At 46.7% G+C, this 27705-nt stretch overlaps 2 protein-coding genes across 2 annotated transcripts in view; both read right to left on the minus strand.

Moving 5' to 3' along the window:
- Window positions 1-9450: 9450 nt before the first annotated feature.
- On the minus strand, window positions 9451-12665 carry tomm20a (translocase of outer mitochondrial membrane 20). Its single transcript, XM_053874519.1, has 6 exons — window positions 12612-12665; window positions 10703-10991; window positions 10551-10597; window positions 10402-10483; window positions 9977-10119; window positions 9451-9690 (listed from the first exon to the last, which is right to left on the minus strand). The coding sequence occupies exons 1-6, from the start codon at window positions 12663-12665 to the stop codon at window positions 9646-9648; spliced, it is 660 nt and encodes a 219-aa protein (XP_053730494.1). The 3' UTR covers window positions 9451-9645.
- Window positions 11595-27705, minus strand: part of arid4b (AT-rich interaction domain 4B) — a 55138-nt gene continuing 39027 nt past the window's right edge. The window contains exons 13-27 of the mRNA XM_053874789.1: window positions 23824-23900; window positions 21446-21594; window positions 21304-21376; window positions 21127-21221; window positions 20954-21051; window positions 20703-20883; window positions 20382-20626; window positions 17444-17626; window positions 16487-16571; window positions 16265-16400; window positions 14127-15338; window positions 13946-14056; window positions 13602-13820; window positions 13375-13521; window positions 11595-13296 (exon numbers count right to left, since the gene is read on the minus strand). Coding sequence (XP_053730764.1) covers window positions 13142-13296; window positions 13375-13521; window positions 13602-13820; window positions 13946-14056; window positions 14127-15338; window positions 16265-16400; window positions 16487-16571; window positions 17444-17626; window positions 20382-20626; window positions 20703-20883; window positions 20954-21051; window positions 21127-21221; window positions 21304-21376; window positions 21446-21594; window positions 23824-23900 — 3166 coding nt within the window. The 3' untranslated portion in view covers window positions 11595-13141. The remainder of the gene's footprint in view (window positions 13297-13374; window positions 13522-13601; window positions 13821-13945; window positions 14057-14126; window positions 15339-16264; window positions 16401-16486; window positions 16572-17443; window positions 17627-20381; window positions 20627-20702; window positions 20884-20953; window positions 21052-21126; window positions 21222-21303; window positions 21377-21445; window positions 21595-23823; window positions 23901-27705) is intronic.

Raw genomic sequence — 27705 nt, forward strand, 5'->3', positions numbered from 1 at the left:
CCGCTGAAGGGGAGAGTTCTGGGATGTTTGGGTGACTCTTCACATCAGAGCTGATGAGTCCGAGTAGATGGTGTAGCTTCGTCTGGATGCGCTGCCTCCCACAGCATGAGACACACCGAGTGAATTTTTAGCCCGAAAACATACATAAACCTGCCCTGCAAGTTATTTTCCATGGTCCTTCCTGTCTTTGTTGCTCTCTGTCTTTGTAGCCGTTCTCGTACGCTCGACTCTCCCTCCGCCCACCAGCTCCCTCCTCCCTCAGAAGTCAGCTGTTACTTGGCAACCCAGACCCAGCTGGACCAGCATCCGCCGTGTTGCCGCGGCAACAGAACACACACATGCAGACGCAGTAAACATGGTGGCTTTCAGGACACGAGCTCGAAAATGTCTCCGGCGCTGGAACGTCCATTAAAGAGAAGTTGTGTTGAGAACGTGAGAAAGGCTTGAAGCAGATACGAGCACAGCCTCCGGTCTAAAGATTGCCGACAGCTGTCGTCATGGCAACCTCATCCATCATCTGCAGGAGCTTCAATTGATCCATTATTGAGCGAGGCGCAGCCCTCTGCTCTGCTTTCCCTTCACGTCCACGTTCCGTGTCCTCCAGCATCCATTATTGGATTGCTGCCGGCCCACTGCCGAGCTCCACCTCGGAAACATCGCTCAGACCCAGGGAGCTTCTTTCAAGATGCTGCTCCCAATGAGGTGTCACAGCGCCACATTAGGAAGAGCTGAATAAACCAGTATTTCACTGAAACCTTCTGGTGAGCGTGAAGATCAGAGGAATCGATGCTCCTTTGATGTTTCTGCTTCGACGCACTATTGGAGTGACTCAGTGTGATATTGGATTTGCTTGGTTGTTTTGTCAGACCATCGCTGAGGGCGTGTCATTCTCCCTTTATTTTATTTATCTTTTTGACAGTCTTTGTTTCGTGTGTCTTTCGTGTGGGTGCATTTTAGCTAATGTGTGTATTATTATCATTTGTTATCATAAAATGCTTTAGTGTGTAGGTAACATTTTGACTCAATTGTGTATTTGTGCATATGTCATCTTGTTGTGTTTGAGGTCATGTTTCTTCCTTAGTGGCTTTTTGATTTTCCGTTTCACCCAGGGGTGGGACTTGATTTAAAAAATCATAAAGTGACATCTGAATGATGGAATTTGAGTTGAACTGATGAACAAAGTTATTGCAGAATTAATAACTTTGTTATTAACCTGTATGTATATATATATATATATATATATATATATATATATATATATATATATATATATATATATATACAGGTTGTTTTTTTGTGCTTCATAGTTCAAAAGTTTAATTATTTTTGCCCATCAGTACAATCTTATTTAGTCTCCTTCATCATGGATGTTATTTCAGAACAAAGACGCCTGCACCAGTGGCAGCCTGTTGGCAGCTCCTGCTCCTTCTGAGCTTCTTCTGTTGTTTTTTGGTGTGTAGTCTGCTGTTGTACTTTTGTCTTGTTTTGTGTGGTACGCTGGACCCAGCATTGACAGTTGTTGTCTGGAACCTCTGCTCGTTCCCATCGTGCCGTCGTCCGCACTCCGGATCACAGCATTAAATGCTAACTCCATGCCAATGAAGCAGCTTAGCTAGCTTTCCCCCACTTCTGAAGAGAACAGACAGGGGTGAGTCCTGAGTGAGGAGAGGACAACGCAGACAGTCCGTCATTGTGGGTCTCTCTCCAGCAACAACGGCGACAACGGCGTTAGCGGAGAGTGTAGCACGATGCTAGTCATGACTAGCAATATTCCAAGGCTTCTCTCTATGTTTATTTATTGAAGTATATTTCATTTTGTGTTATGATACGAACATATATACACTATATGTAAACACCATATACTCACTATATATGTGTGTATGTGTGTGTTTCACCAGACGTTTCTCGCACCGCGCACTTCGCGGCGGAAATCCACTTTGGCGTCTTGTATCTTGTTTCGGTCTCTTTCCACTTCTGTTCAATAGCGCCACATTTAATGGAGCCCAGATGGGACGAGCAGGAAGCTCCACAGTGATGGCAGGAGAGACAAATGTATGTTATTGGAAAATGTGTGCTGAGCGGATGATGTCAGCTGCAGCCCTATGACATTTTAATGTTATCTCTGAGGGGATGACATCATCGCCTCTCCGTCCCAGACCGCAGCATTGCTGGGAAACCTCCTGCCGGTTGTCAACGTGACGGCCCTCTGGAGGATGATCTCACTGACCGCGCTGGTGTGCGTTCGGCGTGAAACTCTGGAAAGCTCCGCGCCGGCCGCCTCTGACCCCGACTAGCCGGGACGCCCCGCCATGTTTGCTGATTATCCAGTGCACTTTGATTACAAGCGCCAACCGCAAAATCCGTCTGTGTCACTGCCGCCTCATCCAGAGACGCCACATCCAATAATTGCGCCATTAATCATCGACAAGTTCGTTCAATTAAGTTTTCAGCAAACGAATCACTTGATTGGAGTCGGGAGAATTAGCGAGGAGAATGAGTTGGAGGAGACAGAAAAGAAATCAGGCGCCGAAGTTAGAGGTTGTTCCTGACAGTTCACTTTTATTTTCCAGTAAATATGAAGCCTGGTGTGTTAGAGACGTATCGCTGGCGGCTGAGCCTTAAATCTGACTCGTGGTTTTAGTCAATCCATCTGTCTTCGCTCAAAAAAAATAAGGTTTTCAATTCAGCTAAGGTACAGACAGTCAACTAACCTTGGGAGACGCTAGCTGTAAACAGCTTGCATCACTTTCAGACAACTTCAAAACCCTACAGAAGCAGGTCAGTGCCATTCATATGCGCAGACCTCCTTTATAGACGGCAGCCATATTGCTCATATACACCGCCAACTTTCTGACATGAGATGTTCCACACGGAGCTGAAGTAGGTCAGACGCCGGAGCTTGGTGTTGACCAGTGGCTGAGGAGAGGATCACTCTCTCAGTGCGACACCAAACAATGGCAGAACCAGATTGTCTGGCGGGATGTGTCTCGCCCTCTTGAGGACGTCGATTTCGCTCTTATCGTTTCGCCGGCTGCGAGCGCTAATCTCCCGCCGCTTCATTGAGAAGATGCGATGTGACAAATCCACGGACTGGATGACAAATAAGTCGGGAACGTGTCATGATAAGAAGAACTCACTTCACGCTGCAGCCTCTTGGCTGACTGGAACCGAGTGAACACTCTTGTCTTCTCCGCTAGCATCACCGCCGCGGGATCAAAGGACCGGGATGACACAAAACTCTTTCACTGACAGCTACGTTTTTTTTGGGGGGGGGGGTGAGATGCTAACTATTAGCGTAGTTCCTCTTCCACCATCACTTCCTTTCTGCTTGTTTTTTCCAAAGTTCTTTTCTGAATGCCAGTGACAAACCCATGCTATTGTTTTGCTTTTATGAGTTCATTAAAAGGAGGCTATAAAACAAGAGCTAGTTCTGTTATTTGATAATCTAGCAAATCTGTTGACCCCAATTTGACCCCGGGAGCCAGGACTTACTCCGCCCACAGGTCCAGGTCCCCCCTCCACCCCACCCCCACCCCACCGTCTCAAGTCACGCAGGCAGATGTGTACAGCAGAAGCAATTGTTACGTAAAAGTGTGGAAATAATCCTGCGAGCAATCTGTCAGAACACGAGTAACATGAAAGGAGCGGGGCCGATAAGACCCCCTCCCTCCCTCGTGCTCGCCTCCCATTCAAACGTAGCTTTGCGTTGGGAATTGATGAGACACGCTGCTCCGAGCCTTCAAAGACGCCGAAAGTTGCACAAGATGCAAGACATCCCGCGCACTTTGTAGCTGCGGCGTGGTGCGTGACGTCCTGAGAGCAGCAGCCATGGAAGCGGCGTGAAGGCGAGCGCTGCTTCTGGCTTGAATGTGGTGAGCCCAACGCGGCACAAAGAAAACATCCTGTAATTATTAATATCGCGCTGGTAAATATTACAAGAGTCTGGAGCGGAAGTGCTGCATTCTCGCAGAGGCCCACGTTCCCCAGGGCCCTGAAGGACGGCGGACGTAACCCCCCACCCCCGTCAACATGGCGGCTCTCTGTGTCCTCCGCACTCGGTCAACTCCAGATACATTATTTACCACCCCCGCTCCTCCCCCCTCCCCTCCCTGCAGCTCAGAAGAATCAGGCCAGAGAGAAATAGCACCACTGTAAACCCCCCCACCACAGCCCCTCCCCACTGCACATTGCACAACCGAAGCGCCGCAGCCCCACCTGCTCGCTCTTTTCTCACCCACGGATGAAAATACAGTGCAGGCAGGTCACAAAGGGAAACTCTGCGAGGCCCCCTCCCCTCCATTAACCCCCCCCCCACACGCCTCCCGAGGGCAGGGATTTGCTACAAGTCAATGCAGAGAGCGACAGTATGCAAAGCGAGCCTGTCTGACTCTCTCTCTCTGTGTGTGTGAGACAGGAAGCCAGAGGAGGAGAGTTCAGCGCCGTTACCTCACCCGCCCGCTCACTCCACAAGCTACTTCCCCTTTTTTTCGGTTTCACTTACAGTCCAGATTGTGCAGATAATGCTGATGACAGATGACAGAAGGGGAACTGAAGCTCAGCGATTGATATATTCAGCTCTTCCGTCTGTGGCAGGTTCATGGCTGGTCTAGCTGCTGCGACTCCTGAGGTCTTCCTCTTTCAACAACAACCGACAAATACCACCGCAACGGTCAGAAATTACAACCAGAGGGCTGCAGAAACATCCGCACAGTTTCATGTGTTACACTTGCCTGTTGCTGCGTAACGCACAACACTCACTGGCGTGTTAGCTGTTGCGTCAGATGCTAGCTTAGCAAATAGTTGCGCTGATGAGTCACAGACAGTTGACAGAAATTCCCGTCCTGAGAAGAAGAACTAGTTAAGGCTACTGCTTCTCCTTTTAAAAAGCTATAAAAAGTGCGGCTGTATATGGGAAGTCGGACCTGGCAACCGTCCCAGCCGAGCTCAGAGCATTCTGGTTATATTTAAGTCGGAAAAGGAGACAGTGACGTTCATGAAAGCTACTCTCATACGTGCTTTTCCAGATATAAGAAACTTCTTGATAAATATGCGGCGCAACTAGAAAACTCGCAGGATGGAGAGGAAACACAAATGTGGAACACAGTGTGTGTTTGTTTCTTGTGTCATATTTCAGTGATTCAAAGCTTCAGCTTTCTGTTTACGTGAGGGGAAGCCATCTTGGATTGTGTAATCCAGGTGGTGAGGAGTCTCCAAGTTCCCGACGTGGAAATCCTCCATCAGGTGACGTCACCTGGGAAGTTTTCAGTTCCGAGCGCGAACATCGCTGACTGAAAACTCACAAATTCAAGTAGCGCAAACTCATTCGGACAGCTAGAATTTAGGGACACGAAAACATCAGATTTTTAATAAATTCAAATTTTTATAAATTATATTAGGGTTGATGTTTCATAGCATCAAAACACTATTAGCATGGTAGCACTTAGATACTACTTTAGCAAGACTTCACTTTAACCTGAAACAGAGCGACAAACTAGCTGCAAATTATATAGGTGCGTTATTATGTTGAAATAGTAGTTTTATGTATAGTTTTGTCTTGAGTTCTGTGTATTTATTTTAAAATGATTTGCCCATTAATATTTTTACTGTCGACAAATTATTGCGAACACTCTTGTTTTCTCCACTAGCATTGTGTTTTTTCGGACGACATGCTAACTATTAGCACACTTCCTCTTCCACCATGACCTTTTCTTCTTTTGTGTTTAGTTTTTGCAAAGATTTTTTTCTTCCTTTCATTACTGGTGTGAAGTGGGTGATGCAAGCCATTAGCAACCATTTTCCCCAAACTTATTTCCAATTCAACCATTTTATCCATGGTTTTCCATATGACAACCTTTGTATTACCAAAAATGGAACTGTTCTTTTGCCAACGTTGTTCCTCACATTATTTTTAATGATAACATGTTGACTACTTTTATACTCGTCTCAGTCAAACATCAATTTTGCCAATGGTGCAGATTTTTTTTCTCGATTTTTTGTGTTTCTCACCATCAGTTTTGCTCAGCAATTTTTTAGCCATACATTGATACAATTCTAAATCTTAGCAAGTCACTTCTTTGGACTTTGTGTCCTTTTGACCGGTGAACTTAATCCAAGAGCAACGTGCACCTCTTGCTCAAGAACAAGTATCAACCACACCATTGTTTTTCTGTGTGATTTTAAAGAGAAACCATGCGATTCAGCCGGTGGAGACGTTATTTTTAAACACCTGAACATCAGACGCAGACAGGAATCTGGAGGTCATGTGACGCTCTCTCAGGCGGATATTGAATTTCAATCTTATCAGGGATCTGTAGCTGGGGGAGGGGGGCATTAGTGGAGGAGAGAGAGAGCGAGTGGAGGATGGGAGTCCACACCCTGCAGAGGGGAATGTAAACAAGCACTCACATAGAAAACCTGCAAGGAGGATGGGCCAGGAAGACGTTCAATCATGGGAGGGATGGAAAAACACATGACAACACCGACTCCAGAGGAGAAATCTACCAGGATTTGTATCCCGCTTTAGACTCACGTGATTGGCTTTCCGTCCCCCCCTCCTCCTCCTCCCCCCTGCACACATCCTCAGACCCCTTTGAGATGGAAAAATGGGTCATCTGTGGGGAAGTTAATACTCCGAGCACGTACAGTGGCGCTTTATTTTTAGGACGTGCCTCGGAAATTTTCTCTCCCTCCTCTCTCCTTTCTCACTGGTGAGTGACACAGAGGCGGCGAGTAATTAACATACAGCTCGGCGCCACTGCAGTCTTCATCACCGCCGTCGGCTGCGGAATTGAGGCGTCACGCTTCGCTGACGACAACAATCGATTGCTAAACTGGAGGACTTGGCCAATGTGTCTTTCATGGAACAGTGTGTTAGGATGATGTGTTACCATTCTGAAGCAACATAGCTTTGTCTTGCTAATGGCTACATTCAAGAAACATGTGGCTACGGCACCTCAATGGCGGTGGCTTAGTGTTACGTGGTAGCATGTCAACAATGCGATCGTCAGTTATCATGTGACATCAACACACAATAGAAATGAAATTGAACTGATGCATGATCAGAATTCCAATACAATGAGAAGAAACAGCGTACAGTTCCAACGCAGACAGCAGTAAGAAAATGTAGCATCAATGATATTTGCCGATTTGACAGCTCGTGTGGACGGATCAGACAAATATCAGCACAATATTCACAGATATAGGAGACAGCCGACACTAAATAAATCTCAATTTACGTGGTGTTCCTCAATGCCACTAAAGATACAGTAGCAAATAAAGACTGGAAGTCCGCAGTAGCTATCGCAAACTCAACTCAAGCTAATTCTGCTACAGTAACAGGAACAAAGCCGCCAAACTGAGCAATTGTTCCGACAACATTCAGGCAAACAGTCTGTCAAACAGGAGGCCTGGACGTCCACGCTCCTCTACGCGGCTCCTCCATAGCAACCGCCTTCAACAGAGTTATTTCGGGTGACTTTAAAGTCTCAAACGCAGCTGCTGCTGCATGAGCAGACGCCCGCCGCACTCCAACAACCGACGTGTGGCATTCTGAGTACGGCGCAGTAATCAAGACTTGACATTCAGACGCGCCAAACAAAGGTGATTACCGCCGCGGATAATTGGGAATAATGGCGCAGGTGACTTCAATAACACCCGACACATGTTCGCTAACAAAGCTAGCTGCAGGTTCAAGCCTGTCGCTGGCGCCTCTAATGGTCGCAACAACATTAGAAACAAAGAATTACAAACTGCTAAAAAGGGCCATTTGTGAAGCACATGGCGAGTTTTGCAGCAGCCATTGTTGTTGTTGCTGCTGCTGTCACCAGGAGAGCAGCAGCGGAGGAGCAACAGCGCCCCCTGCTGCTCCGGAGCGGCTACACCAGCAGCTGCGAAAAGCTGACTCATTGACCAACACATGCAGAGGAACTTTAGAAGAATGTTGGAGGACAGATTCACTCACTAACTTTTCTCACCCGCACACCATCGACAGCGAGTGGTGGCCTTTTCGGATCAGCTCACGTGCTGTGCATCAAAGGTTGGGCACTCTGGTTTCCTCCCACGGTCCAGGAGCATTCATTTAAGCACATTAAATCACTTTTGACACCAAGACTCATGACCTTCTCCTGACTGCGGCGTCACCTTCACGCCATGACAGTAAACCTGTCGGGTGTGAAGAACAGCAGGTTTGAAAGATCCTAATCCTCTCCCACAAGTTTATTGACAAGCTTCACTGGAAAAACTTTTCAGTCCCGACTCACCAGAGAACATAAAAAAGCACGCCACTCTCCCGCACACAAGCCTCTCCTGTTCACCAAAACTGGCCCATTCCTCCAGAGCGGAGTGGCGAGTTCATGGAAAAAGTAAATCCATCAACATTTCTGGGCTCCAGTTCTCACTGCTGATGTAGAAAAGCTATTTTCCTCTGCTCTTGTTTCCTGGCAACACACACGACCCCAAAAAAAAACTGCTGCAGACGCGGATAAATGTCATTGCAGCTCCATTTGTTTTCCATGTGACACACTTACAGAGTTTCCTCTTGTGATATTTTCCAGGGAAGCGGTCGACAGCTGGAGCCGCAGTGTTTTCCTGCAGTTCCCTTAAAGTCTGACCGGAGCAATTCACTCACACGTTTCATTCAAGTTTTGAGGGCTGGAGTCCAGCAATCCAGGGAGGATGCAGGACGGGTCGACCCCAGAACTGACCCAACTAAAGTCAAGGATGAGCTTTCATGAAAGGTTGGTTTCAACGACAAGTCTATTTTGACAGGTCATGAATTCAGGCATTGCCGTCAACAGACAAACCAAAACATTCTATAGATGTAGAACTTAAAGGGCACCACAAACGTCAACTGCGGAAGGGAGCGGCTCCACGCATCAACTGCGAAAACACTCCTCATTCAACGCCTCCGTCGCGAGTAAGCGGTTTCGCCGTCACTAACTTGTACGATAAGGTCTTGACACGCCGACACCTAGTCAGTTTTGTTCTGATCAACAGGTGTTTAAGCTACTTTTAATGTTTTGGCGATTGAGATTTGAGATCAGATGAAACAAGGGAGTCACAGACATGGTACATACTCCATGTTTGTAGTCCTTTGTAGCGCTTGAGAAAAAGGCAGCCACTACACTAACGTTTTACTTTGAAAATACAAATATGTAAAGTGTAATACTGATGTGAAGCTAATTTTATTAGTGAGATTCAATTACTTTGATGAAAAACTGGATGTGAGGGTCCCTTTGTTGAGTCAAAACATGTCATTTTTTTAAAATCCTACTACTACTGAAGAGGTTTGAGACATTCGTTGATTTAAATTATACTTCCACAGGTAACAAACAAGTCAGCGTCATCACATTTATCTTGGCCTTGTCTGACACTTCCATCCAGCTGCCCTGCACTGATGCTTCCGCGAGACACTACCGCCATCTAGAGGGCTTCGCCGAAACTGACTCAACAGACTGCAAATGGTTTATTAGGATTTTACACAAGAAGGCCAGCATCTGCTGCAAAACTGTTCAAGAGAGTTCAGAGAGAAGGTGATGTTTGGGAGTCGGAAATAAAAAGAACTGGAGTCGTCTGAGGAACAAACTAGAGATTTGGAAATGATCAGAAATAAGGAATGAACTTGAGTCTTCAGGTGAAGACGTGCGCTCACTCCACGTCGTCCTCCATCACAGACTGAGAACTGATGATTCTCTGGAGAGGAAACCACAAGCATTAACTGGTGGATGAGCCAGTTTAAGGCTCTGTCTCGGAGGTCAAGTGACCAAGAGAGGAGGGGCAGCTCTTGGTTTTTGGACGTTCTCCGAGGTTGATCTCGCACCTTCTCTTGTCCCGGAGGCCACCGAGGACAACCGGGGGGTTTATGAAGGCGCTCACTCAAACATCACTCCAGATAAGACCGGACAACTGTGTGCGCGTCATGACAACACTTCTGAGGCTGAGATGTCACACCGTTCAGCTGAGATCTGGAGGTCCATACCTGGCTGATGGTGGGAAGTTTGGTCAGGAGCATCTGGAAGACTGGAGGGGGCAGCGTCTGCTGCAGCACCTGCAGGAGCTGCTGAGGTTGTCCACACACAGCGATGGCGTTGGTCAGGTGATCGACGCCCCTCTCAAAGTCCCCTGCCACATAGAAACGAAGAAGCCTGACTCCGTGTAAAGTTTCATGTAAAGACAGAGGATCACTGTGCAGCAACAGTTTGTCTTAGAGGTGAAGTAACCGAGAGAGGAGGAGCGCCGCTCGGTTTTGGAAGTTCTAAGCTTGATCTGGCACCTCTTCTTGTCCCGGAGGCCACCGAGGTCAACTGGGGGGTTTATAAAGGTGCAGTATCCAGCCATACACAAGATCACATTTCTGGAACTTGAATAAAAGCTCCACTGCCTCCAGAGTGGAGCAGGCCTAACCTCGTGACAGCAGCTCCTCTCCCTGCTGGATCTCCTCCAGGAAGAACTTCTCCACAGCGCCAGCGTCCTTCAGGTCAGGCAGCTGCACAGACAGAGGCGAGTGTGAGGAGGCTGGAGAGCCACGCTGGGGTGTCGTCCGTGCTTCCTACCTTTGCTGGTCCAGGCTTCTCGCTGCTCTTCTTCTGCTTCCTCCTGCCTGCGAGACACGCGCGCATCCATGACAACGCTCAGCCACGTGCTCCCGCGTAGCAACGCTACAAGCTAACCGCACATGCCGCACGCGTCAAACTGTCCAACTTACGTTCCCGCAGCTTCTCCTTAAACAGAGGGTCACTCCGCCGCTTCCGGTCAAAGTAGACACAATAGGCCACGAACAGTGCTCCGCACACTCCGGCGACGATGACGCTGGCTTTACTCATTGTAAGACATTCGGTACCAGGATTGAAAAAAAATCTCCCGATCTTAGCGAGGCGCGCCGCACGCCGGCGCCATCTCTCATTTATAGACGAAGTTGACGTCGCCTCGAACTTCAAAGTCCGCACACTAAAGTCGCCATTTTGCAGCGTCACTACAAGTTCTGGAGGGACTCTCTGACGTCGTTACGTCGCGCCCGCCTCTCGCCCCTGATTGGATGGTTTCTGCTGTGACGTAGCAGCGCGCAGACCAAAACACTAGTCACGTGACCCAGCATGTTCCATCACTGGCGTATTTTCTTTGAGAAACTTTGCGATTTTTTTTATTTATTTATTTATTTTTTAGATTAAAAGGAGTTAGCGGACTCAGTTAAAACTTTCGACGCATTTTTTTCTATCGCGAGGTGAAAAGTAATTTGCTAAAGCATCTAACTCTTTTTATTATTTTTTTTTTTTCCTTTCAGTTAAAATGTACTCAGCAAATAAACAGAGATTTTTTTTAAACCGGTGCCAGCTTAGTCGCCATGAAAGGGTTGTCGTTGGTCCAAGTTTCAGGTGAACAGGAAGTTGAGCCAGGTCAGCGAGGGAGCGGTCCAGTTCGGCTCATCCTTCCGAACTGCTGGCTTGCTATACTGAACAGATCTTTAGATGAAATACAGTGCTCTGTGGTGCTGCACCTGTGACCCCCCCCCTAACCCCACTGTGACAGTGGTTTATCATACATGTTTGCAAGGATGTGAAGTCACAGGCTCAGACACAGTGACACCTCAGCTACTTCACAAACTATGGCATTTATTTCAAACAGAAGCTTCTGCTTTGCTTACATATGTACAATAACTTACACAGTGACCATCATCAGATGAGCATAATAAATACTATGGAGCATTTCAACAACACTCTGTAACTTTCTTTGATCCAGACTAGTTCCCATTTCGGTTGGAAAATATTCTCATTCTAACACCCATCTTCTCTTTCAGCACAAACTATACAGAACTAAAGTGGAACATGAACAAAAAGATGAATGGGGGAAAAAATAATAAAATACATGAGCAAATGTAGCGCTTTCTACGACAGAAGGGCGAGATCCTCCGTTATTTACATTCAAACTACAGTTAAAACCATTAAAACTGTCTGTACAGGAAAGTACATATTAACAGTGCAAGATATTAAATAGCTAAACTCAAAACACTTTTTTCCCCTCAATATACAAATGTGTAACAAAAGCATACGGTTACGTACAAACAAGACCTTCAGGGCTTCATACACGTGGGGGGGGGTCTATACAAAGGAAATACTGGAGATGTCTGCTGAAATGTACACTCATACATCACTTGATGCTATAAACACATTAACATTATATATAGAGATATAATATCCGCTCGTAGGAAACAAAACCAAAACGCTTTTGGTTACAATGTACTGGAGTCGATCGGACGATAAATTAAGTGAGTACTTTTAGTAAAGGCAATCTATCTGAAATGTGGAAACTGAACAGTTCAGTTGAGCACAATCTGTAAGTATTTCATATGGCTACTTTCTAACCTCCACACACCAAGGGAAACTGACGGAGCTGCGAGGAATGGAAACAGAGGGAAGCCGATGTGCTTTAAAAAGGCAGATCAACTGACTCGGGGCGAGCATTGCACTCAGCGCTGCCACAACCGTCCGGTGTTTCACCGTCCGCTCACTCACACACTGCATTCTTCCGTCTCTTGTTTGCGATCGGGAAAATCCTTTCACGTCTAAGAGTGCCCTCATGGAAATGACAAAAAAGGCACTGCAGTATCATTCGGTTACCACCTGCTGTGGCTGCCGGCGCACCTGTTTGGTCCCAATCCTCTTCACCTCCATGACCCGACTGACGCACACAGGGAGGACGGCGAGACATTAGCCACGCTGTCGGACCACAGAGAACATGGCAGAGTTGGACATGAATACGCCCTTGATGCCGACGCGGCAGTTTGGAAAAGCCCAGACGAGGGACGTGTCGCTCCTCACCGATCGAATGGAAACAATTATTGCTTGCAAAAACAATTCGTAAAAAGGTTCAATTCAGAAGAGCACAAAAGACGATTGGTAAATTTCGACAAATTTCATTCGCAGAGACAATCGTGGTAAAAACGCACCTCAGTGCGGTTAGCTTGCCGAGGAAACAGTTGTCAATAGAAAATAGTGCTTGTTTTGTGTCTCTGGTCCAGTTTTTGTGCCCCAGTCGTTCCAGTTTGAAGGTCGACCTGTGCGTCCAATAGGAGCGAGGGAGGGAGGGCCGCGGACCCCCTGCTGCTGGTTAAGTGCTTTGTGCCGTGGCTTCTGGCCGGTGCGTCGTGTCACCTGCATTCCACCGATACTCCAGAGTTCTGCGAGGAGGTGGAGGAGGACGAGGAGACCGGCGGCTCGGCCAGAGTCAGCATGACGGCAGCCGTCAGGGAGCTCGAAGAGGGCGAGGAGGAAGAGGATGACGAAGAGCAGGCTGCTACAGTGCCTGAGACAACACAAGACGTTTGTTTTTTTTTCTCCAGAGTAACATCATGACAAAATGAGGTGAAAATGCAAGACTCACTTTCCCTCTCTTTCTTCTTCATGCGCTTCCGTCGTCTGTCTATGGAGGCGACTTCAGACTTGAGGGAGAGGTAGTGATTCCTGATGTCCTGGAGCTTCTCCTGAAGGAAGGAGATTCTTTCCAGGCTGCTCATCTTCTCCAAGTCGGCTGCAGGGAAAGAGAAAGGTGGCAGGATGTTAAAAACAAAAAGGCCTTCCGACCGCAGCGGGAGCATTTTGGAAGCGTACACATCTGAAAGCTCCACTTGTAGATCCGTGGTGACCTCCCGTGGTGGTGGTCGCGGTGATCGCCGTCCCCTTGCTTGTGGTACTTATGGCTTGATGGGGGAGAGCGCCCGTGACTTTTGGGCGAACAGGCAGCCTTCACATCAGGTGTGTGATTCCTCTGGATCGGCGACTTGACTGTCCCCTCCACTGCAGACTGGTCTTCACTGTCGCTGCTGTTGGCTGTATGAATCAAAAAACAGAGACGCTCCAATCACATCAGTGTCCCGACTATAACATGACATGACACAAGAAGAGCACAAGACGCGGCAGAGAGGAAAGATCAGGTCCACACTGGAGGCCCTCACCTGTTTTCCTGTTCTTCTTCGGAGGCACAACGAGGGTCTTGCGGTTTGGCTTGTGTTTCTTTGTGATGCCAGCTGTTTGTGGTTCTTTCTGTCTCTTCTGACTGACAGATGCTGCAACACAGTGGACAGGAGTTGTTAAAACGTTGTAGAACTACATACTGAAGGCGGAACGTCTGGGCACCTTTGGACTTGTGCTCGCTCTCCTGCTGGCTGCTGCTGCTCAGCTCCAGGCTGCAGTTGCTGCTGCTGTTGCAGGAGATGGTGGTGTCGAACACCTTGGAGGGGGAACCTGCCCCGTCTTCCTGAGGGAGCTCCGGCAACTCCCCGCCCAGACTCTCCACCTCCACCGTGCTGCTGTCCGTCTCACTGCGGCCCCCCGAGGTCTCCTGCGGCGCCGGTCCTGGCGGGAGGACGGTGGAGTCCAGCTCTGACGGTAAGGCAGGAGGGGAGGCCAGAGGGGGCGACGGAGGTGGAGGCTGGACGCTGTCTTCGGCCACGCTGCCGCCACCAGAGGGCGACTCCGGGGTGGTGGGTGGAGTGTTGAGCACCGAGTTGCTTCCGCTGCTGGGAAACTCCTGCAGCTTGTCGTTTTCCAGATGATCCTCCAGACCCTCGTCCTCAGGTCCGACCTCCGGCTCCATGTGCTCCTCCTCCAGACACGAAGGCACCGGGGGAGGGGGCGAGTTGGCTTCCGTGTCAGAGTCGGAGAACAACTCCTTCAGCGTCTTCTTGGGCCACTGGGCCTGGATGCTGGACCACACATCTTTCTGGCCTTTAGGGCGGATGGCAGGTTTCTCCTCTGCGTTGCTGGACATCTTGGCTCTCTTTTCTGGAATTTCCCAGAATCCCCCTTGTCTGCCGCCCTTGGCCTTGTCTTTCACCCCGTTGTACTTTTTGGAAGGGAAGCCTTTCGCTTTTGACCTGGTTCTTTCTCCCTCATCAGCTGGAGGATCAGGAAGTCCTGCTCCCTCATCTTCTGAGCTGCTGCTGGACGTGCGCCCCCTCTCCTTCCCTGGACTAGTGCAGTCCGGCAGCTTCCTGGAGGTTCCCGATGGCAGCCAATCAGCACTCCTCGTCTTCCTGGTCTTGGCTCTGGGCTGACCCTTGGAGCTTCTCTCTGCTGCTCCCTCAGATTTCCTCTTCCTGGTGTTCCCCTCTCCCTCATGCTCGACTGGAACTCTGCGCCTCCCCGCGTCAGCAGCCTCTGTTGGCGCCACGTCTTGGTTCCTCCCTGGGACTGAAGTGGGTTTCGATACTTCCAGCGGGGTCTTGGGTGGCTCTGAGATCTGAGACGTCTCCGTTTTTCGCTCTTTGGTAGCCCTCTGATCATCACCCTCGTTTCGCTCTTCAGCCTCATCTTCATGCTCGCTGTCGTCGGTCGACATCTCCGAGACTGAAGAAGAAAAACAGAGCAGAGGAACTTATAATTCTAGTTGCATTTCAGAACTCATTTACAACATCCAGGCAGTTCCACCTGAAATCTACTGAGAAATAAAGATTGAGTGATCGCAGAAATATTACCGTAATTTCTGGACTATACTTTTTTTCCCCAAGCACTCTGAAACCAGTGGCAAATTTTCCCATTCCCAGCATGAAGTTATCAAGAGTTATCTATACTAGAAGTTTGTACTCATCATTTCTCGTACTTAATGCCTCACATAGAACTATAATGTGCATTTGTTAGTTGTGTTTTTAAATAACAATGGTATAAATAAGGTGGCAATAAATGAAATAGACATCCTACAACGTGGGAAGGAGAAGCCTAACGTTTAGTCACAAGTGAAAGAAAGTACCAGGAGCTAATGCTGAGATGTCTGAGGACATGTGGTCTGCATTTGACTCAAGGACTTGCTTGACTCTGGTTTCAAAATAAAAGCTTGATCCAAAAGTTATACCCGTTTCTGACTCACTTCCCTGTGGAGAGTGATATTTTCAAGAGCAACTTTCTATATCGCAATCACCATTTTTCCCCCCAAAACAAGTAGTGTACGAGTACTTGCATTTGAGTACTCACAGATACCAATACGGAGTACTTACACCATTAATGTAATGGCGTATACACGCTGAGTTTTCCATATATAGCGTTATTTGAACAACATTCCTCAGTAGGTCCTTTTGTACATGGGTGACAGTCCCCAGTTTCACTACAGTACAAACAGAAAAACATTACAAAATTGCCAAGATCGGTTTTTGTGATACCGGTGGCCATTCTATGAGTGTGAGTGCTCAGGCCCCGGCATCGGTGCATCCCCAGTAATTTTTTTTCTCTCAGTGAAATCAAGACATGCCCACTTCCAACCCCCAAAATACCGTCCTCACCTTCGTCCAGTTTGGAAAACACATCCTGACTCAAGCCTCCTTTTGAGCGTGGACCCCGGTTGTTGTTGGCCGAGGGACCCAGAGCTTCTCTGTCATTGAGCCTCTCCAATCGGTCTCGCTCCCTCTCAGCTTTGCTCTGCCAGGTCATGAGACAGTTAGTAGTAAAAAGAAAAACAAACAAAGAAACACAGGACTAGATGTTAAGAAGAGCTCAGCACGTACCTTTATTTTTCGGCGGTGCTTTATTTTTGCTACATTCTTGTTGGCCGGACGTACAATCTTGTCAGCTTTGATCCACTCGTCATATCTAGATCCATGCAAAGACAGGGACAGTGTTCACAGGCTTGGATGGCGGTAGCCGCCACACACGTGTGCACATGCACGCTCCCCCCTCAGCCTGAACCCCAAAAACGTTACACTGATGCGGCCTTGCCAGCGGAGGAAGAAGCCTCACAGTGTTATGTTGAAGAAGACAAACCTTCACGATGAAGAGAGAAACAAGTCACACTGACCACCACAGAAGACAGTGCCGACAGAACCGGGATGCCATTTCTGGGTCGAATGAGGAAAGATGAAGATTCACAACATCTCACACTCACACACACACACGACAGACACGATGCAGAATACAGCCCACGGTCCTTGGTAGAGGACCACACGACAACAATGAGACAATGAAATGCTGCTGTCGCTAGAATCCTAACTCTAAATTGGAAAACTGCGTGAACCCTGACCCGCTTGGGAGGAGGGAGAGGGTTGCCAGGTAGAGGTGAGTATAGCAGCACTTTGATTGGCCATTCAGGTGAGATCAAACTACAGGATCTAGAATCGTGAAGTCAAGAGTTCAGCTCAGCAGAGTCTGGAGAATCACATCTGCGAGAGACAGACAGCTAGGAGGGGGGGGGCGGACAGACAGGGGGGTCAATCGGAACCGAGTCAAGGAAGCTGAGGAGTGACCCAAAACTCTGTGCCACTAGAGTAGCGTCCCTCGCAGTCGGAGTACAGACCACGAGGATCAAGGGGATGAAGCACGACTGTGAGGAGGGGGATGCATTAGTTCTTCGATGCGAGGACACCAAAGTAGAAGTGACCCAGCCGGGCTGATTTGAAGGTTAAGTTATGCTCTTTGTTTTTGGGTGAATACAGAAGTTAGGTGATTCTCCCCAGGTCCTGTCTTACCTGACGTTCCAGCCACAGTAGTGCACCAGGTAGAGCACCTCTCCCCCCTCCACGTCTGCCTCTTTCACAGTGGCCTCGTACGTCTTCAGAGTGCGGCCTCGCCCATACCTCACCTGCACCTTCATCCCCGGGGGGTAACACTCAAACTCTTCCCCTTCCTCCCCCTCCTGACTGCTGTCATCCCTGCAAGAAAAACAGTTCAGCACTTCCTGACCCGAGGCTGAACACCACAGTTGCCCGCCACACACCCGCCCGCCTCACTGCACCCTCCGAATCTCTGACTGCACCTGTTCCAACTGGGAAACACCTCTCTGAATTTGGCCCCCACTAAAGTCCCGGTTCGGTTTCTCCTTCGGGCCGAGGGAGCCCGTCGACGGTGCTGTTTCAGGGCGAAACAATTCCTCCATGGCAAAATCATTTTAGGTGTACGCTAGCTCTACGGTAACCACAAACGTGGGGGGTCTCACACAAACACACAGCGGTGAGAATCACAACGGCCACAAGGAGGCGCTAGTGTGAAACAGTCAGAAGCTCTTGAGGTTTGCTCTGGAGGTGCAGCAGTGCCGGTCAGTAGGTGAGGTGCGGAGGCAGGTTAGCGAAGCTCCACTAAGCAGGCAGCACAGCCGACTGAAAGCACGACTACGTCACGCAGAAGGAACAGCAGCGGCAGCTACAACCCCGGGGGCTCGCCGGCCCCACTCCACACACGCTTCCAGGGACCACCAGAAACACACACTCTGCCTCCCACCTGAGGCAACCATCAGAACAACAGCCTTCACACCTCAACACCCAAATTAAAGCAGACCAACAGCTCCAAAATCCAATGTCATAAACAACGACCAAGTCACACTTTTACAAGTTATAAACCAATTGGTCCCAAAAGCACTTAGTGACTGGAACTCTTAAGTCGCAGAACCCTCATAGAAAGTCTGAAATAAATTGTTAGTAAATGTTTTGACTAGTCGTTTGTTGGTGTTTTTAGCAACTTGGCAGACTGTTAGTAGCATTTAGTCACCTGGCTAACCCAACATGACGTCAGTTCCTGCCACTCGATCTTGTCCTCATTATGTTTACTTTATTTAGTTTATTAAACTAAAGAGTGTAGGACTTCTGTTTAGAGTAGATTGTTGTATTTTGTTTGTTTAATTAAGAACTGTAGCTTACGTATTTTTCATTGCAGATAATAAACTACCATTTTAGATTCAACATTAAAAGAAAGATCTTATTATTAAGTCGTTTTTTGTCATATTACCTATCCCAAACCAGATGTGCACATGCAGAGAAAAAACCTTTGTCAAACATTATTTAAGTTCTAACATATATTGTTTCTGCAAATTTGAAATTCAAGGTAATATCTGTTCACGTACAAACAAAAAGTCATTTGACGTTTCCATTTAAGCAAAAAATTATAATAAGATAGATAAATACAAATCCATCTGTCAGTTTAGAGACAAATATATTCTTGAATATACACAGAGTTGCGTTATGATAACTATAACTGGCTACTGTGAGAAATGCAGGAGGCTTCCTCATACTGACCCGAGTGGCCAAGAGGAAGCTTCAGCACACTGAGCTGTAACTGTTTCACAAAAACATCCATTCACATAACTGAACATCCGATGAATTGACGAAGCAAGCAAAAGAGCTGCTCCTCTGTATCTCTGCTGATTCAGATCACTGGGAACCCAGCACATAAACAAAGAGCAGGCGTGTGGTTGTGAAGATGTGAGGCCAAGAATTTCTCTCTAAATAGGTGAGTGTCACAGAGTCCAGCGAACATGTGACAAAACTCTTGGCGTCCTCTTGTGTGACGCTCTGATCTGAACTTATGTTGCGCAGACACGAGATAACAAGGTCTTTTGTTGGCCCAGTCAGCTTGTTGTGACTCATCACATTAAAATACAGGAAGAATTTATTCAGTGAGAGTTGCATGATTCATGATTGCATTCAGGGATTATATTTCATTCAGGCCAAACAAAAGAGGTCTGTTGGTGATTTGTTCTCCTGTTGTTAACAAGCACCGAGAGCAAAAGGGCAAAACAAAGCGAGACTCTTTTAGTGGTCCAAACAGTCTCTCAGGTTAAACATGGTAAACGCTGAGTCGATCAGCTTGAAGGAAGGCACCTTAAAAACCCCACTCAGTACCGACAACAGACAGCAGAGTGAGCTAGTCCTCTCTGAAACACAGCATCTTATTCACCAGAGACAACATTCACACACATGGAACATTAACAAAGCTGAACACCCAAAGCCAAAATAGAAGGACAGGTAGAAAGACAGAGCGAGGACAGAGGGGAGAGATGAGGAAGAGCGCGGCTGTGGTGCTGCGCGTGGAGGCTGGTCACGCTCAGCCGTGAAGAAAGGAGGGGAAAGAAGGAGAGCAACGTGACCTGCCAGATGAAAAGTAGCAGTCCGCCAGCTGATGCTGACTAAAAACAGAAATAATGGCAGCAGGGGGGCGTCGGGAACAAGCTGAGGCAGGACAGAGAGCTTTTCCTCTCCGGTTAGCAGGGAGAGGGGGATTGTGGGAAACTGATTAGTACCACGGGAGCCTCACAGCTTCCATCTGATTCTAACATTTAGAGGAGCGGCACCAGGATTTGTCCAGTGTGAGGACACGAGGGATGGGCATCGAGAAGTGAGCAGAAGGTTGTGCCTTCATCACCATGATCTTTCAGAGGCCAAGACCAAGAGGTGTGTGCAACTTTGGGTTTGGGACTTATTTTTCATTTTATGAGTGACATTTTAATGCTTAACAACAAAGCCAATCCTCAGTGGAAGCTCCTTTTAAGACAGCAGCACTGAAAAGGAGACCCCGATCGGGGCGAAATGCCGACTTCACTGATACCCATCCAATTCAAAAATAGTTTTGCCATGCAGGAGTTCTGTTGTGCCACGAGGATGTGAGAGGAGATCTCATCCTCTTCAGACCACCTACCCAGAGTTCTTGTCCTTGCCCTCCTGGTCCTTGTCGTACTCCAGCTTGATGTTGTCGGGTCTGGGGCGAGGCGTGGACGAGCCGTCGTCTGTGTCTACCTTTAAGGAGCCCTCATCATCGTCGTCGGCATCATCATCATCTTCTTCGTCATCCTCCTCATCTTCATTGTTGTGGCCGTTGTCCTTTCGTTCCGGTTTTGACGCCTCTAACTCTGCGTTGCTGCCAGTTCGATCCGGTTCTTCCTCCTGCGTGAAAGAGCCCATTTTCAATAACACATCCTCAGGTGAGTGTCGCGACAATGAAAATAAAAAGGGGGTGCACCTTGCAAACCACAGGCTGAACACTAGAGGGCTCCTCTGTGACTTTTTGCTCTTCTGAAATGGACGCTTTGGTTCCTTCCGATTCAGATTTGGGCTCTACCTTGGGAGGCTGCTTTAAAGGGAGGTCCATCTTAAAGGTGATGGCTGTCGAGCTGCAGTACTCCTCAAATCCATACAGGTACCTGCAGAAAATCACCGTAAATAAGCTAATAGCAGTCAGTCGAGTATCTTCACCAGAGCTGCTGGACGTACTTGCGATACGCAAATTTGACGTTATAGCCCGCGGCTGAATTTAGAATAGGAATGCCGAGCTCCTGATAGACTTGCTTCCAGACAGCGCCACTTTCAATCTGCACAAATGAAGACGATTCAGTTGCAGCATGTTGGAGCGACATCAGAGTTGCTGCTGAGGGGACGGAACTCACGTTATCAAACCCGCCGCGTTTGTGCACCAGTCGGTAGAGCTTAAACAGGTTGAGGTTCCGGTAGCCCAGAACAGGGCGCTTGTTGATGGGCGTTTCTGAAAAAGGCATTTGAAAGATGACAACCAAGAAAGCGGGTTTACACCTTCCAACACTCATAACTGCAACTACACAACTTACTTCTGTCTTCCATGAACTTGTACAGCTGCTGGAGGAAGTTCTCTCTCTCTTCAGGAAAAGGCTCAACTTCCTCCTGAAATCAATTTAATAATTCATTTTCTTCCTCATGAAGAATCATCTCACCAGTCCCTCTTTTGCTTACCTCCTCTTGTTCCCCACCAGCATCCTCTTCAGGCTCCTCCTCCTCTTCCTCATCCTCCTCCTCACTGCCGGAGCTTTCCTCCTTCACTTCTGTCTTCCAACAGCTGGGAACAAAGGCATGCTGCAGGAACTCCAGGGCAGCATCCAACGCTGTCAAACACACAAGGTATTAGTAAGAAAGAAAACATCAATACAAGATCAAATCATATTGCGATAGTTCCACAACCTCAAGGTCTAGAAACTGAAACTTACAGTTCCTACATGTCCCTGAACCATCTACAGCCCGAAAAAAAAAAAAAAACACTTTTTATGATGCATTCATAGCATTTTTAAACTAAATCAGTCTTCAAAACTGGTGGTTGAAGTTGCAACAAAACCTTGCCCAAAATACTACCGTGCCATTTTAGGGTGCACGTCACAAGGTGTTTTGGAAACATCTCGGCACCTCAGCAGATGTCTGTCTCACACTTTTGCAGGGCGGTAAATATATAAAGGCGTGAGTCAACGGTGCACAAACCATTTAAAGAAGACAGTGAGCTGCTGGAGTGAGAGTTCCGCTGCAGAAAATGCTATTTATATTGGAGGCCTTTGAGAACTTCAAATAAAAATAGACTGTGAAGTGACAGCAGCGCTCCGTCGCTGCAGGAAACCAAACTTTCTTGAGCTCTGGCACCCAGCCAACATTATGTCCGGCTGGTGTAGAAGCAATCAGAGCAGAGCGCCGTGAGGTCCGTCCCTCAACAAGATGACAGCGAGACATCAAACGTCCATCAGTGTTTGACTACTTTGCTGGACTTTCCTGTATTTATCCAAACAAAATAAAAGCAATTCAACTTGACAAACTGTTTCACTATGTCTGGTTAGCCAAATGATCAAACCCAGAACACCTTGACCTCGAATTCAACCTATCACATAACACATCACAGGCAGAAAGATTGGAAGCGTGACTTGTTCTTTACAACAAATATTATTGCTGATATTAATTGCAGTTATCCTGGATTTTTGTTTCATTTGCGTTCAACCAAAGATGCTCAGGCTATTATAACCAAAGCTGCTCGCTGCTGCTGCTCCACCCTCCATGTCCAAGCTCCTACAAGGTGACTTTTAAAGCTTTAAAGTATTGCAACCTTTTTCAAGCCACGGCAGCCTTGGTTCATTGAAAAAATCCAGACGCACACCACCAAAGGAATCTATCCTATAGATAAGTCCCATAGAAAATCCCTAGTCATTTGTGAAAAACTGCAGCTACTGACACGCAGTATTTTTCCAGGGTGTTTGCAGAAACAAATTGCAAAAAATGTATTTGTTTCAAATGTGTCCAGAAAGGGGCGGCAATATGGCAAAATATATCATGATTTGTTTACTTACTTCTAATAACTTTCGATTTTATCACTTCTCTTTTGCATGATTTTATTGTAGTTTTGAGTGTCCAGAAAAATCCTTAGCATTCTTTGCTTATGGAATTAGCTTCATAATAACAAGTATTCTTTCTCACTTCACATTTATTTTGTTGTGCATTTAGAATGTCAGCAAATCCATGTCATGTCATCATATCGGCCACCTATATCTCTGGGCAAATGAGGTGAAATTGGATCATTGTCCCGCGGCACACTGCGGTTGAAAAACGCTACTTTAAAGGGCACCTGTTTTTAGTACTCACATACTAATGCAGTAGCTTTGTATTTGTAAAGGTTAAAATGCAGTAATTTCAAATTTATAAGAAGCAAAAACTTGCAGAATGGCGGCCACACTCGACCCATTTACACTGCATGACCAACAAGGACAACACAGAGCTACAAACATGGGGGACACCAGCTGCTGCATTTCACAAGCATCTCCCACAACAAAAATACATCAATCCCTCATCTGCTTGCGTATTAAAAGTTTTTTTTTTATTCGTACCTTAATAAAATAAAGCTAAGAAAACAAAGTAAATAGTAGAAGTTGCCCAGGGGGAAGAAGACACTTCTCTGATTCCAGCACCAGCTGAGCCATTCACAGTTCCACTGTATGAGCTGCGTAGGCTGCGTGCCACGAGTGAGCGAGCGAGCCAGAGAGGACCCGTAGCGGCTGTGCTTCGCTAATACAAGGCTTATTAAAAAGAATTAAGAGGGTGTTTGGAATTCATTTGAAGTGTGTTTGGATTGGGGATTTTCACTTTTTGCGGGGGATCTGAAATGATGAAGGGATTACAGTGTACTGGCTCCTCGCCCTAACTTCCTTCCTCCGTTTTGATACCCACTGACCTCAGCACGCCACAAAAACTCATTATTCCTTTACATGAAATCCTTCTGTATTTTTACCAACATACATAAACGCTCACAAGCAACATGCATTTTGCTAAATGCAAAATCATACCCTGCGCTTGCACTCACTCACCTGGTTTCACACCGGCATCTGCTTTTGGGGGACAATCGCGGTCAATTTCCCGCACGTCTTTCCTCAACACAGTGTAGCTGTAAAACAAAAAGGTAACAGACATAAGGTCAAGATGTTTCTCTATAACCGAAGACAACATTGAGGAGTGTGTTATTACCCCGTGTCACTCAGAACAGGAGAAGACCAACAGTGAAAGTGTCTGACCCGGGTGGCGGCCGCCAATAACCCACTGGCAGCTCAGACAGACAACACTAATCACAGATTCCTCCCTCACACTATCTCCGCGGCAGCTGTGCACAGTCTTGGATGATTCGGCAGATGGATAGATCAGCAGAGCTTGTAAGTTGAAAGCAGACAGTGGTTTCGGCTCCTGGGCCTCAAAAATGATTTGTTTTGCTATCTAAGAGCAGCTGAGCAGATCCAATGACTAGATTCGTCATGGAGTGACTTTACACACAAACAACACGCCGTCGACCGCGCCGGCACCAGATCAGAGGTGGGATAGTGGCTTTACTGACAGCTCTGAATCTCATTTCAGCAGTAAGCTCAGAAATCACATCATGCGAAACAAAGCGCTTCAACTTTGATGGAGAAAACACTTCTACTAGTAATCTGCAGGAATAAAAAAGGTGGTGTTGGATAGAGCTGGATGACTATGTCCGTGGTGTAAATGATGCGAAAAGGCTGCGATCCCACCGTATCCCAGCGCGACCGCGGTCAAAAATCTGGCAACCCGTACTCCCAGTCACAGAGGTTCCACACTGTGACTTCAGCGGTGACACCCACTGACACACACTGTCACCGCCTAGTGACCAAGCAGGTGCAATTCAACACCAGTCAAAGATGATTTGGACGACCCAAGCCACACCTCTCATGTCTGCTCTTTATTAGATCCCTTCCCTTATTGGCCATGGTGTTAAGTATCAAGCTAGATCATCAGACGGCCAGCTCTGTCATCATGGTGTCGCAAAATTTTCCCAGATCCACTTCTGATTCCATCAACTGACTGCCATGATCCATTGCTGTAGTCCAAATAAATGGCGAACCCAATCTTCACAGGGAAAGATCTAGAACCCCTGAGTGTAGGAGCGTGTAGATACCCCTCAACACTGTCGATTTTTTACTCTGATTTTATTTACGTTAATGATAATTATACTACACATTTGCAAGGCTTGAAGTCAATGTTCTAGAGTGACTAAAGGTTTTCTTTTTACACTTCAAAAAAGACTCATATCTTCATATATCAATGTATGCATCAAGTCATCTAATTTCATCATAACATGTAGGCCTGGCGAGCAGGGAAGAAGAGCTTATATGTTGTATCAGATTATGTGTCGATCATAATATAGAATTATTTATTGCTTGTGTCTGGCGAAATATTAACATTATTATTATTATTACTATTTCCCAAATGTAGATTGTTTTCTACAGCATTGTTTTCAAGAAAATCACCTACTAAACTAACCTGTGAAAACTGCAGTGCAGCTTTGGGGGGGAACAAAACAGGTAAGAATTCAGAATGAAGCTTAACTAAAATATAAAAATTACCATTATGATGACCAAATTAGCTTGAGAAGACACAAACAAGACTTTTGTTGAGAAGCAACGGCTCTACATCAAGCACCTCCAGGATCTCCCACACCTCTTTAAGAAGTCAGGACCAGGCTCATGGCACAAGAGCTTCAAGTCTGACGCCAAAAGAGTGTAAGGAGCAGACGTGGTCGTAATGCAGACATTCTCAGAATCCAAATTCAATCTTAAAAAAAAAAAACCAACTGTCTCAGCATGAAGCCTGAGACAGGAAGAACATCTGCTCTCCATAATCAGAGGTTTAAACACCAGCAATTGAAGAAACAATGATAGGGGCTTCTGTTTCCTCCGTCACCAAGGCAACCTCTCTTCTGTTGAATGTCTCGTGAAGCTCTGGTCCAACGTCCCTGCCTCCCCTTCCGGATGCAGCGGCAAAGGCTAAAGAATCTTTTCTTTTCTCCAGCTATTGTTTCTGAGAGTCTTGTCGAGTGATTATCACTGACAATCCAGAACTCTCCGGAGGAAAGAGGCAGAGCACACGGTGACCTCGCGACGCCGAAGCATTGACTCGACTCATGAACTGCACGAGGCACTGCCAGACAGACAATAACAAGAGTCCCAGCCGGTGGTGATGGATGAGCGTGTATGCCACATCAGCAGCCAGGACTTTTTAGATTCTTAAATGTAAATTTCCGTAGAGTTTTCAGGAAGATGCCAGAGTCACCTCGACTTGGAGGAGCACTGTAGCACTGTGGTTCTAATGAATCTGTCGGCTTTGATGTTAAATTCTTATGATAGTTCATTCTTTTTTTTTTTTTTTGCTTAAACTGGGAAAATGATCTCCTGTCACCGCCATGATGATGACTCAACATCCATTTTAATAATATTCACTTTTCATTTTGGAGAATCTTTTCAGATCTTCGAAACAAATGGTTGTTTCGTTCCATTTACTTTCATTGTTGATATTCGGTCGCTCGAGGGAAGGAGCAAATTATTGATTTAGTTCAAGCGAACATTAGCATTTGAACCAAAAATAACGTTCAGTTTAATGAGCAGATTTCTGGCTTCAGCTTGCTACAACAGGGGAAATCTTCATTTAGAGTTTAATAGACAGAGCGACAGCATGGGCGGCAAAGACTCAATAGATATTAGAGCAGTGAGGATTCGTTTAAAAAAAGACTCCTCATTCATCATCCTTTATCGTCTCATCATCACAGACATCAGCAATAAGAAGCTTTTTGAGCTTCAAACCTGCAGATGATGATGACATTGGCAGGACGAGATTGAGTCATGAGGCCGGGTGATAAAACGCCAGTGAACCTCTGACAGAGAGGGGAAACGTTTGAAAGCTAAACATTGGAGTTGTTTTCCCAAAAGACAGCCAGGCGAGTGTAGACGTAAACAAGAGAGGAGCGCTGAAGGGTGGTAGAAGAAATGTGCTCAGACAATAACAAATCTGTGCCAAAGTGCAGCAGGTTTCTCGGGAGTCACGCGACTTAAAATCATCCACATACAGGAGCGAAAGGGAGGGAAAAAATGAAGACCTTGTATGATCATTTGCTAGGTGCAAACAGGATAGAGGCAGCCGAAATAAAAACGGCGCAAATCAAATCACAAGTTCATAGAAAGCTGTCTGTGAAACGCCTTTAACTGTGATTTATTTCGCTAAGTTGAGCAATCAGATGCAAGTTCAATAGATGGCTGCTGTTTTCAGACACTTCAAAGTCTTCTCCCCTCACTATCAATTCCTAGTCCTTCCTCTCAGCGCCAGACCTCGCAGTCATTTTTGATAACTACCTCTTTCACACAGCACATAAACCAAATTACTGGCGCAGCCTTTTTTCATCTCAAAGATGCATCTCCGTCCATCCACCTCAGACACCCTCATTCACGGCTTCATGCCCTCCACACTCCATTACTGCATCAGCATCTTCAGTGGAAGCCTGAAAAGTTGCAATACACTCAGAACCACATCATATCCAATACTTTATAATAATAAAACACAACTAATATAAATGACAAATTTCACCACAACAGATTCCTCCTCATATCTTATGCACTATTGTCAACATCTCAGTCTGTCAATTGAGTTTTTGTCTTCACTATTTGAGCACCATATTCCGAACAGTACCATCAAAAATGCGATGCTATATGGGTCAATACCTTTTTATTGACTTAGATGTTCAAAGCTCAAAATGTAAATGGCTTACTCATGATAGATTACTGAATAATAGAATATTTGAAATGTGTGACGATATTCAACTAACTGATCTCAATATAATAATAAATGAAAATAAGGCAGTGACCCCTGCAACCAGTCGTACCAATAAAAAAAAGATAAGACCGCTTGGA

Source organism: Synchiropus splendidus, chromosome 9 (genome assembly GCF_027744825.2).
Source record: "Synchiropus splendidus isolate RoL2022-P1 chromosome 9, RoL_Sspl_1.0, whole genome shotgun sequence".
NCBI lineage: Eukaryota > Metazoa > Chordata > Actinopteri > Syngnathiformes > Callionymidae > Synchiropus > Synchiropus splendidus.